The sequence below is a fragment of the Enoplosus armatus genome, chromosome 3, assembly GCF_043641665.1.
Source record: "Enoplosus armatus isolate fEnoArm2 chromosome 3, fEnoArm2.hap1, whole genome shotgun sequence".
NCBI lineage: Eukaryota > Metazoa > Chordata > Actinopteri > Centrarchiformes > Enoplosidae > Enoplosus > Enoplosus armatus.
In genome coordinates, this window is record NC_092182.1 from 4936224 (window position 1) to 4949466 (window position 13243).

General features: G+C 40.6%; 1 protein-coding gene across 1 annotated transcript; it reads left to right on the top strand.

The window, feature by feature from the left end:
* The first annotated feature begins 3286 nt into the window (after positions 1 to 3286).
* Positions 3287 to 8563, top strand: mdfic2 (MyoD family inhibitor domain containing 2). Its single transcript, XM_070902861.1, has 3 exons — positions 3287 to 3383; positions 5749 to 5970; positions 8307 to 8563. Exons 1-3 carry the CDS (start codon positions 3287 to 3289, stop codon positions 8561 to 8563), a joined length of 576 nt encoding a protein of 191 aa, XP_070758962.1.
* Positions 8564 to 13243: the final 4680 nt, after the last annotated feature.

The following is a 13243-nucleotide window of genomic DNA, read 5'->3' on the forward strand; positions in this document are numbered from 1 at the left end:
AGCTATTGAAGGGAAAGTGTTCCCGTCTCTTGCACTAAAGTTTACCAGAAACTTGATGGGAAAACAGATGGTAAAAGTCAGTGCTTCAATCAGTTAATACAAAGAATCCCTGGAAATGTTAACTGTTATGTAGAAATCAAAACATTTTATAGCAAATTCAGACCATTTGAAAGCTAAACCAAGCCGTTAGATTGTTGCAACATTTTGTTTTTTCCAATCCTTAGCAGCAATTTATATTATAATTTATATGATGACTGATATTTACTTTCTGATGTATTTGTTTTTATTACAAATGAAGACATTAATTGTTGTCCATGGTTATATGATTTAAAAATGCACTTATTAAGTTATAATAATTCTTAAATGTATAAAAAATTGACAACCATATAGTCTCATTATTGAACATATATCAACTGAATGTTTGTATTCCCATCCCTTCATATTTGGCACCTTTCATCTATCTGAGGACAATGACATCTGCCCATAAAAATAAACTCAGCCCACCAGGGTTAACCATTTGTAAAAAGAGAGAGTGAATATGACATCAAGTGTCGCCTTCCCTTTGTCTTAGCCAGCCTCAAGGTGACATGGGAGTCTGCTCTCATCACCAGAGCCGACTGTGACACTTATTCTCTGTGGAACTCATTAAGGGGCAAAGGGGACCTCTGCACCGGCAGCATGTTCAACAAACTAAGACATTCTTACTTAAACAAAAAAAAAAAGTCACAATTTCCATTTAGTTCCACGAAACACCTGCCACGACTCCACACATGTATGGGGTAAATGTTAAGTTGCCCTTCCAAGGTGATCCGGACAAGGCAGAGCCCGAGTGAAACTACTGTCTGTAAGACTTTCACGTGGTTAAATTATGCCTTGAAGATTTCGTGTAAAATGTCCCACCTGAAGGTGTGTCAAGTTGCAGCTGCAGTGTGCTAAATGTTCTTTAAAATTATAAATGAAAATTGTGTTAGATGTGACTCATCTTAATGTTCCCAGCAGATCATTTACTTAGGTTGATCAGACAGCTAGCATTATCTGGAGTGTTCCTTACCATTAAAGTTGCTAATCACTTCAAAACATGTAAACATTATTATTATTATTTATTCAATACAACTGATGGGGACTGTGTTATTTTTCACACTGTGCACTAAATTGTAGCTGTATAAACAAATCAAGTACAAGAAGTGCCAGAAGTCCAAAACTGTATGCTATATCATATTGAACCTTAAACTGCCACATTTATCCTTATAACATATACAGCTTAAACTTCGACACATGCAGAATGTTTGCATGCACCCAAATACTGACTTGATTTCTGTGCATTACCTTAAGATGAAGGTGTTGCACTGATTAGGACCCAACTACTTTAACATAAAACCAAAAATCTGAGTTTGCAAGAGTTGATAGTTGAGTTAGCCTCAAGGCTACTGGGAAATAAACATTGCTGGTGTGTTTTTTTTTTTGCTACATTAAAACTCCCCAAAAAGTAGTTTGTAACCATTTGTGGTTATGCTGCTCTTCACACACAGAGGTTCACCTTCTGACATTCGTAGCACATGAACCGAATCAAAGTGGCAACAGAAATCTGACTAAAGCATGTGCGTGCAAAGAGTAATTCAAAATGTGATGACCCAGCTCCGCTAATGGAGCACTCTGCCTTGGTGTGGTTATAACCAAAGTATCATCGCTTAATATTTGTGGTCTCTCCACTCAACAACAAGCAAGATCCCAAAAATAAAATCGGTAAATTCCTTTGAAGGGAAATCAAGGTGGAGAAGGCGGAGTAACAGGTTCACCCCTGAGCCACAAACAGCACATAAACACAGCAAGACTGAAGCTGCTATGAAAAGCAGGGCTGGATGTGTGCGGGTACCTGTTTACAACTGTAAATAATGGAGTGGACTGTAAGTGCAACGGAGGGGGTCAGAAAGCTTTCACTTAGATGTGGTGTAATTTGTAGCTGAACTTGATCTCTGGCTGTCTCTTCACTCCACATTAGGGAAAGCTGTAATGGGGTGGCTTGTCAGCCACTGTGACTTCTCTGCAGACGCAAAGGTCCACACAGCTCACTCCAAAGACAGCACATTTCCATGGGAAACAAATTAACCACGCAACCCGCCGGACCTCTCTGACGGCGTGATTGACGCTGACCAGTAAAACACAACCTGCCGTGTCAGCGAGAAACCACGAGACCAACAGAGCCGGGGAACGCGGCGTTGCCACATCGCCGCCATCGAGGCCTTTTGAAGAGCGCAAGGGCGTCATCTTGACTTGTCATTTGTCACATTGCATCACCATCGCGACACAAAGAAAGGAAGAAGGAAGAAAGCACTGGTGTGGAAGTTCTCTTCAGGAGTCATATTTACACTGAGTGCAGCATAGTGGGAGCTCAGTAGACAAATACTCTCACATCTTAATTTTTCAATTAGCATGGCTCTTGTTCTCTAAACATATGCAAACACAGCGGGGCGTCTATTAAAATGCAACTCTAGCGTTGAGCCTAATTAGAGTAAATTGGTTGGCTTGTATTCGGAGGAATTTGAATGCAGCTCGCTATCCATGTTTCACCGCGTGTTTCACCCCAACAAACAAACTGGCACTTGCTGCCTCATGCATATGTTCAGCAGAATCATAGGGCTGAAGGAAGGACTGAGCTGTGTGTGTGTGTGTGTGTGTGTCTACATGTGTGCTATGTCGTCTTTTCTTTACAATATTTCAATACAGTCTGAAACACAGTGACTTTCCCATCTCCCATATTATCACTATACTACTATAGCATCACACAATCTCTTTAAAATGCTCAATAATGCCTTTGTGCAGGGAATTACAGTTTTAATGTTATATTTTCTTATTTCCTTTTATTATGTGATGCTCTGCATTTGCCTTTGGCTTCATTACCTCTTTGCAAAGGGAACTAAAATCAAACTAATAAAATGTTGCTGACTTTGTCCCGGTGATGTTTTGATAGGAGCGGATCTCCAGTATTTTTGCCAACGTCATTGGAACATTGGAGAGGCTTATAGTACAGTAGGCAGCAGGCCAAATGGACCCGGTGCAATGTAAAGGATAATTTGTCCTGGGCGCTCTCTGCTTTGCCGAGGTAAACAGCTGCCTCCACAGCTAGGGCGAGAAGACTATGTCGCAGCCGAGTGTGCGAAGACACCGAGCCGTGGCAACCCCGTGTTAGACATTAACTCACGTTGGCCCCAGTTGTGAGCGGCCACATATTTTTTGGCTCGAGGTCATCAGGTTTGTCATTCGAGGTGCATTTTTTATTTGTGATGCAATGGACCAGATGGCAGATGAAATGAGTCTGAGAGCCGATGAGAAAGACAAAGGGAGAGTAAACACCACAGAGGAGAGCTCTACGTGGGTGAGAGGAGGTAAGTTGATGTGACTCAGGTCTGTGGAAAAGAAATTTTGAGCATCAGTATTGAGTCATTGTGTTTCTTGTAAATCTCTGTTATGATTAAGTACAGTAGTCAGCGTCCTGTTCCTGGTACTGAAGTCTACTTACCACTATCTTGTGCTGCTTATTTAACTTGAAAACATAAAAAAGTTGCACAGTTTCAGAACAATTTTCCCAACAAATCACATTATGCAGCAATGAAACAAATGGATTCTGTCAGCCGCTTGCTTCCATACATTCTTTAAGTTGTGTAGATGTTTTCTGTTCCATGCTTCTGATGTGCTGCAAATTCCAGTTTGCATTTTGATTTAAAACATGAAGTGAAATTATCGTCAGATCCACCGCTCCGAGTAACTGTGGTGTCTAATGAGTGAGCGTGGCGCAGTGAAACACTGGAACAAAACCTGAAAAATGCATAGTATGCCTGCAGGCCTTATTTCTCTATCAGCTAATGGTCATGGGCATGGACCAGCTTTACTTCTTACTTAATTCATTAGATAACCCGGGAGCATCACGCTGCTCCTCAGCTCCAACATAGTTCATTTTTACTTGTAGGCCTACTTTAAATACCAATCCCTGCCTTCATCCCTTCACATTCAATCACTGAGAAATGACAGATAAAAAACACAGACAATTGTAATGAGAGATAAAAGGAAACTTCAGGCTGAAGAAAGGGGGGAGACAGGGGAGACTATTTTGAGCTTTGTTATTTCATACACATTAAAAAACAACTAATAAAATCGTAGGACTGCTCAGCACAGCCCTGAGCAACGTCCATTTGTATCTCTCTTTCAACTATTTAGGCAAGACAAATACAGTTTATTCGACTTTCAAAAATGTGTCCAGAGTGTGAATAAATCATTAGGCATTAAATGTTAAATAAAACAGAGAAAGGAACGGTGAATAATTCATTTCGAATAGGTGGTGAAAAAGTAAACAGTCTGCAGCCAGCGCAAAAGTTCATTAATATCTATTTAAATCAGATGTTAACAAACATCCTGCGCTCTAGACATTTCCCTTTCCGTTGTCTGATTTTCTGGACATTTCTTCAGCACGTGTAGACTCAGCTCTACTCGGCTCAGACTGTGCATTTTGTAGTGTGAACAGTATAGGTTTCATACATTTTCATGGTGTTAGTTTGGTTACATCTCACTCGCTGTGAAGAAGCTATAGAAGTAAGTAGTGAAGTGCTAGACCACACATTTCGGCCATGACACATTATGACGCTTCACAAGTTCCACTCATCTGTGTGTCTATGTGGTGTCTCAGTGCGAGCCTCAACAAGACACCAAGCTGTTCTCAAACATCAGGAAGTAATGGACAATTGTCAAGTTTGTGTTAATCAATAATTTCTAAGCAATTAATCTTCCTTACTGGTAATGATGAATTTGCAGGTTAAGCAGTTTGCCAATATATCTGATCAATAGTGCCTTTTTATCACTTCCAGATTAAAGAAATAGTTTGACATTCTGGGAAATACTCTTATTAACTTTCTTGCTGAGAGTTAGATGAGGAGATCAATGCCACACTTGCCTGTATGCTAAATATGTAGTTAAACTAAAGCTAGGAGACAGGTAGCTTAGCTTAGCATAAAGTCTGGAAACGGGGGGGACACAGCTAGTCTGGTTCTGTCCGAAGCTAAAAAAAACCTTTAAAGCACACTGATTAACAAGTTCTCGTTAGTTTCATCCGTACTGGAACCCAAGTGTAAAGACGCAGTTTGTAGTTTTGCAGGGAGTTATGCACTGAAACTATTTTTTGGCCAGACTAGTGACCTGATGCCAAGACTTATTTAGCGAGCTCTCAGTCTTCATGCTAAGCTAAGCTAATTGACTCCTTCTAGCTTCATGTTTAGCATGCACACATGACAAATATCAATCTTGTTATCTAACTCTCAGCAAGAAAGGGAATAAGCGAATTTCCCAAAATTCTGAGTGGTACCTTTAAAAAAAAGCTTCCAAATCATATAGTTAAATAAAAGTTTTCATTATTCATTCATTTAAATTCCAATAATAAAGCTAATTTTCATCTTTCAAGGCAGCAATTCCTCGCACAGTTTCACTCCTGCTGAATAAATGTGGTGGTTCTAACCCTAAAATAATCACAATACTCTGGTTTCACTGGAGAGCTGTAGTGTCTTGTGGTTTAAATGCCATTTTATAAGAAACTGGACTATGTTTGCATGCAAATGATCAACTCTGTGGGGAATATTGTCTTTAATAAACCTCCACTGCAACCAGGAAATGGCAAAATAAAAGGTGGAAGGGTTTCAAATCTGTACACAGGATTATCGTGTCATATTGTGTCATGTCCTATGTATCATTTCGTCTTTTGGACAGAAAAGATACAAAGTGAGGCTCAAGTCAGCGACTGGAGACTTGGTGCCTCTGCAGAAACCGAGCCTGGGGAGACTGGTAGAGACACGGACGCTCAGCGGCCTGGAGAGTGTGACAGCTCCTCTTCCCCTCTGTTCTCTTTGAAAATGTACCTGAGGAGATCTTCCTCTGCAGCATCCTCCACCACAGACTCTCTGTCTTCTTCGCAGCAGGGCAACATGGGAGGTTAGTGACACCAGCACTTCATCACGCCCGTCCGATGCCCTCTAGCTGCACACACAGCTGTTGTGGTCTGTTGCCAAACCCTTCTAGATAAACACACCTTTTTTTTTTCCCAAGCAGACATTCGCACATCCAACTGTCTCAGATGCAGGTGCGCTGGGAAGTATCACTTCCGTCTTGAGAAAAGAAGATCCTGCACACTGCTCTTGCTCAGCATCCCGATTTATTGCTCATACTAACATTTCGGTCCCTCTGGACGTTCGTCCAGAGGTCAGTCTCCCAAAGGAGAGTGATTGTACCACACCTGTGCACTCAGAATAGGCGGAGCATGATCTATTTAAGATCAATGCTGTGAGAATTGTTTAAAACACTCTTGACAAAGGACCAGAGGGACCGAAATGTTTGTATGATCCATATATTGTGATGCTGAGCAAGAGCAGTGTGTGGGATCTAATTTTCTCAAGACAGAAGATAAACACACATTGAAATTATTGAAGGAAAAAAGTCTTGTGTTGAGACCTCAGTAAAACTGTTATGAAATGAACTTTTCCATCCTAACGTAGCTCTTCTGCTGATGAAATAAACAATGATTCATGTGCAGAATAATACTATATGTAATAATAATGCCACAGACCACAGACAGAATAAAAAATGTGACAAATTGCAAGCTTTATGCCTCACCATGCTGTGAGAATGCTTAAATACAGTTCGTGTAATCAATTATGAAAATGTGTGAATAATTTAGAAACTGAAACTACAGCAAAAAAGAGAAAGACTAATGCAAAAAAAATGGCCACCAAAGTAGACTTGCTACTGTAGATGCAGCAGCATAAGTGATTACACCACAGACTGTTTATGTTCTTATGCACTTTTATGAAATTAAATATTAAATAAACGGATAATTTAGTAATGGTCACAGATTTTGATTAAAGAACGGGTTCAACGTTTTATGTAGCTATTTGCTTTCTTTCCAAGAAGTCCCAACAACTGATATGGATAAATATGGAGTTGGAGTCAGGAGGTGGTTAGGCTAGCTTAGCATGAAGACTGGAAGCAGGGGGAAACAGCCTGGCTCTGTTCAAAGCTCCGAAATACATTTACCTATGCCTCTAAAGTTCATGAAGTAATCCTCGGTATCTGGTTTGGTTAATCCATAAACAGACTGCAACATGAAATCTATTTTAGGCATGCTGAGCAGGAACAGTCCATGTTTTTCTCGTTTTACCTGCCTGGTATTACTTATGCCCCTCAAAATGTCCCTCAACGCTAGATGGCAACATCACATCAAGACCTCAATAGCATGAATTTTCGTTTCACACATTTCATCAAATCTTCACAAAATTTGCTCCATATTACATATGGAAATTTTTATTTTATTTGTTTTGGATTGTTTTTTTTTCTTATAGACTGTTTGACATAAGTTGTTATAACCTTTGAATGCATTATGAAATTGTATTACACTATATACATATATCAACTACAGGTGATCCTGCACAATGTAACATCATTTTACCAATACCTACCAATAGGTGGCACTACAGCAACATCATGAATTTAAATGGCTTTAACTTAGTTAAGTTTTAAGTTTTGCATAATTCATCCTCGTAACAAAACTCCTATAATATCATAAAGGATGTTTTCCAAAAATCAGCAAGATTGTGTGCTGCCAAGTGGATTTTGATCTTGATCCAGGAGCAGGTCAAAAAGTTCTAAACAAGAAAAATAGAATAAATTTAGAGGACTGTGCAGGAGGACGGAGGGATATCTTAGCTAAATTCTTTGCGACACAAGCTATAAGGACTGTCCTACAACATGTCTTCGGTAAGTAACTGTTCATGGTCAGTGTCATTTGATGATCTCATGCTTCATAGCACCCGTGGGGGCACCATTTGGCAAAGGCTGCTGGAAAGACACATAGCACATTGTTTCACTGCAACCACAATGCAACTCAGAAATGCTACTGGCAAAGTATACAGGAGAGACCTCTGGTAATTGATTATGTCTCCAAACAGCTTTCTTGCTTGTCTCTCTGTGAGGGATCAAGGCATGATTTCCTAAATTATGCATGTGTAAGGGAGGGAGAGGAGGCTTTTAAAATGTTACAAGACATAAGTGAAGAGCAGCAGCTCTTATAGCAGATGATTTATGTCCCAAGATGTGGTTTAAACCCAATTCATCACACATCATCTCAAAGAGGTCATTGCAAGCGTGTGAAGAAGGGAGGCCTTTTATTTTGAAGATCAACAAAAACTAACCCAAACCCAAACAAATCTATTGTTGAATACAATGAAGCACACCATGTTTTCAATGCCCTTCCTGACGGCATGTGTCTCCCTCAGTTGACTGTGCAGGAATTGTCCTGAACTGCCTCTTCTGTCGGTTCTACGACATGATCCTCATGCTACCTGACTCCTGCGAGAGAGTTGCCAATCACTGCTGCCCCAACTACAAGCAAGTCGCCACCGCAGTGGAGTCCACGCCCGGCAGTAGCGATGACTCTCACATGGACCTGGACTGCGGCCTGCTCACTTCCTGTCACGATGCAAATGACTGCCTGGAGTTGGCTATGGAGATGTCTGAATTATGCTATCACTAGTAAACCTATATTATCACCAATATATTTATATTATCATACGTCCCATGTGACGTGGAGGATTTCTAAGGGCTAAAACACGAATAAATACAAAGAAAATATAATTAAAGCTGTAATATGCAACATTTGTAATATTAAAATGACAACAAATATATACATTATCCATCTGTGTATGCATGTGACCTTGTGTTTCTATGTCTCCTGAACGTGTGAATCAGTATTCAGCCGGAACATTTTATATTGCTGCTTTAAGGATGCATCCCAAACTGCCCTTGTAAATAAATATTTCTTTATCTCTCACCTCCTCCCACTTGGTTGTTACAAAAACTCACAATCATGGCTGCAACAATCCCCATCTACTGTAGATACTGAATGAATGAATACCTTAACAGTCTGACAAATGTAGTGTCTTGAATTTCAATTGTACAGTACCAGATCGCTATGCAGCCGGGGAGCACTGTCATCGCAAACAATACATTGGCCTTGAGGCCTGCGGATTCCATGGCTGCTCTGTTGAAACACACACTGACACACCAACAAGCACTCCAGCTTCAACATGATAGTCTTTCTGAAGTATGGAAAAAAAAATCTTGAAGCCTGTCCCCTGTTGAGCGTGCCTATTTCAGTTCAAGTGCCACTGGAAACACAGGAGCTGTTGGATATGGCATTTGTAGGACACTCGTCCTTGTCGCTCCCCCTCGACCTCTGTTCTCAAAGACAGTTCTCTCAAGTGGCAGATCACTGTTTGGATCACTTCAATCTGAAATATGTCCTTGTCACGTAATGGGGAAGGGACACGAGAGCATGGCTGCTATGTCAGTGTGAGAACGGTACACAGGACAACATTGTACTTAAGCGTCATCTGTTTCCCAGAGAGGTCAGTGTGAGTGGATTCTCACACTGGATTCTCTTCAATTACCAAACATTTGTTTTCTGCCATTACATATAAAGACCAAGAGAGTAATCTCACTCTACAAACAAGGAGACTATTATAGTGCAGTTGTCAGAAGCACTGGCATCTCCTGTTGTTACACTGCGGTAATGGTACAGTATCAGTGCAGTCCTGTATGAAAGCACATGGCTTGGGTCTGAACTGCATGGGGAATTTGATGAAGACTGGGAATTTCAAACGGACATACCATGAACTGCTCTAACCCTCACTTAATTTGCTACTGCACGGGACAATATGGACGTTGCAGATGAGCTTTTTGATGTGGGCATCCAGAACACCACAAATGTTCTGGAGGAAGTTAAAGGCCAGAACAACATTGATGGGCTTGTGGTGGATACAAAAGTCCAAGACTGCAAGGTGGCCTTCACTATCTCCTCCTCCCCCAGTTCTACCCAAACCTGCTGAGCCCACATTACCATTTCTTGAAAAGAAGTCCTCAAACATGCAGTTCATGGGTGTTCCTTCAAGTTCTTCAACGTTAAATTCCAGCAGAACCCCTTTATAATTAGCTCACTTGGATCACATGGTTATGCATAATCTTAAGCATAATAGAGAAGGGGTATCTTTGGCCATGAATAGAAAATAATGTTGGGGTCAACAAAAATAACAGCTACACATCACCTCCTGAAGCAAGTTAGCCAGTTAATGTCATGTGTTATATGACTGCTAACTAACATGTAATAGTGGGCATGACTACCATCACTTCAGGCAACTTAAAGACTTCAAAAGAAGCTAAATACTCTATTGCATCCTCTCTGAAACTGCATGAGTCATCACAAAGGATTAAAAAAAATTCTTCAGTGAAACAAAACACATCTACAGTCATAAAAACAACATATTGTGAGCATCAAAAAGCAGTTATTTACAACAGGACTGACATTCACGGTCCGTGGACAAGGACACATAATCTCTGGTACTTTGACGGTATAGTAGCCTTATTTTGATATTACACAAGTATCAAATCCACAATGTCTGTTACTAACTGTTGAACATGTTGGTAGACCTATTATAGCGTGAGAAATGAACGAAATTGATTACCTTTTTGATTTGTCTATTTTCTACTACTCACAGTTCAAGATAATATGTCACAGCAGCACATGGACTGGCGGTTTATTCTAAGGTAAATAATGGTCCTGCTTGTTATGAACTTGACTATCACTGCATGCTAAAGTACTTTTCTACATAATTGTCCATGATCTGTACAGCATGTCCAAGTTGTAACCATGAATATGTGATTATAATAATATCCTGATAACATGACATATTGGTCAATATTATTTTACTGGCCTGAGAACTGAGACAAGATATATTTAAGAAATATTTTGCATATGCAGTACGGAAAGAGAGTCCTCCATCTTTTAATTATAATACTTTGATCAATTGTGTTGAAAGTTGTAGTTTAGTCACCCAGCACAAACAAGGATTAGTCTGCATTCATCAGGAAGTCATCAGCAACTCTGAGTGAGGATGTTTGATTCCTGTTATTTTATGAAAGCCAGACTGAAATATTTAGAAAGTGTTCCCAGTTCTCTTGGAATTTAGTTGCTTTCAAAGGAAAAACAAAACATACACATTTACTCACACATTTACATGCCCCTACTGAAAATCTGTATTTTATGTTCTATTTTATTAGGTGTTGTGTGACGTTCAATGCAAAGTGTTGTGTCTGCACATGTATTTTTAGATGGAATTAGTCCTCTTACAGTACATGAATTCGGCTTTACACTGTGACCATGTTAGACCTCCTGAAAGCAGCACAGCAGCTCAGACAGCACTGCTCGGACTAAAAAAAATAAAAAGAATAAATGCAGATACTGCACATGCTGTGCAAAATTGTATGTTGCGGGTTACATCTACAGGGAACACTGCTTGTGACCAATTTTCTCATTACCTGGTGCAGCACAATTACAAAGCTGAGTGCTCTAGCTGATACTGCTCCATAAAACCTATTGGAGGTCCTTTGTGGTTTTTCGAACATAAAGTGCGTCTGCATAAACAGATGCCAGTTTTAAAGCGAAAACATCTGCACATCTTAAACTCGCTGGATCTCTTTCAAATTACCTGATAGCTTTGGGAGTAGCGTGGGCTTTCAGGAACTCTAATGTTTTTTAATAACATCCAAATGGCCTGTCCTTTACTGGCCAGGTTCAAATGCTGTCCCATCCCGGCCAAGCGGATGTGGACAAGGTCAGGTGGTTTTCACTGCTGCACAACACATGCATGCACCTTAATGGTTGCTCAGAGGATATTGTTAACCCATTAGCTTGCATAAAGCTCCTCTAGTTCGCAGCTTAATTCGAAACACTTGTACATAGCGGGTCGAAAAAGAAACTGTAATATTGAAGTGATTAAATGTGAAATGTGTTGTTGCTAGCAAAACACTTCAAAACGCTGCATGCCGCTCCGCTGTTGTGTTTAGTGACACAAGACTCGCATTAACAAAGTGATCTAATCGCGTGCTGCTTGGCCATGTTTACATGCATCTCTGCTCACTAATCGGATATGAGGTTTCTTCCGAGTTCAGGCCCTGATCGCTTCATTAGTGTGAAGCTGCTCTTCCTCCAGAGCACACAGCACTAATACCGTCTCCCTTCAGACACAGCACTGCAGCCCAGAGTGGCCTCCTGAGGAAGCAGCACCATTAAATATTAATGCCATGTGTTTAGAGGGTTTTTATTTCAAACAGCGGGTTTGTCAGCATCTTATGTAGTGTTCTTCAAGATTAAGTCCATGTGGAAAATGGGGGTCCCAAAGCTTTGTGTAGCATTGTGCCTTCAGAATAATTTAGGCCTGTTTTTCTAATGCTTTTTCTGTGTTAATATCGCCGACATTTTCACTGTGATTTTCTTTAAGTAAATGGAGCATTTTTAAGTGGCTGAGAGCACTGCTTCCTGCACCTTGCAGCGTGCAATGTAGCTGTCACAAGGTGAAGAATGCTTGGGCGTATTGAAGTTGACGTCACTTCAAATATTTGATGCATGTGTTTCTCATAAGCCCCTTTCGCTGTCACACCCATGATGCAGAACACTGTCAGAGCATCATGTCTAAGGAAATAACATTCAGCGCCGCCAAATTATGACATGAGAGGACACATTGAAGTTGGAGTAAACATTACAAAACACAGTTACACAACATAATTAAGTTCATACCATTTACTTCCATTGGCGGACTACCACACTACGTCTTTAAATGCAGCAGGACATGTCAAAATTTATGAAGAATCTATCAAGAAATTTGTCATCTGTCCTAATTTGTTCTATTGTCCTAGTTTACATGCCAATTTCACAATTACCCCCTCAAATGAACCTGACCTCACTCTCATATAGGGAAGTGGTGTGTGTGAGCATCATCCTCAATTAGGTCAGGGGCGTTAATAGTACAGTGGAAAAACGAACACTCCCCACAACATCCTCCAGGAATTGCGCCTGACACTACTGACTCTCTTGAATCTATATTTGGGCCACGCGCGTGGATGTGTGTCACCCAAGACTACCCGCCTAATCTCCGCCAGAGAAAGTAAAGTGAGTTGTGTGTGCCCATGGGCGGAGATTGTCAAGGCACAAAGGGAGCTCCCAGCAGGCACCACAAAAACCAGGCCCTGGGCAGGTTTTTATGATACCTTTCAATCAGCAGATGATTCCCAGCTGAAATGACAGGTGATTTGACTCAGTCTCCAATTAATGACCTCATTTTAACAATTAAGAGCAGAGGAGGAAGGGGAAAGCCCTGTG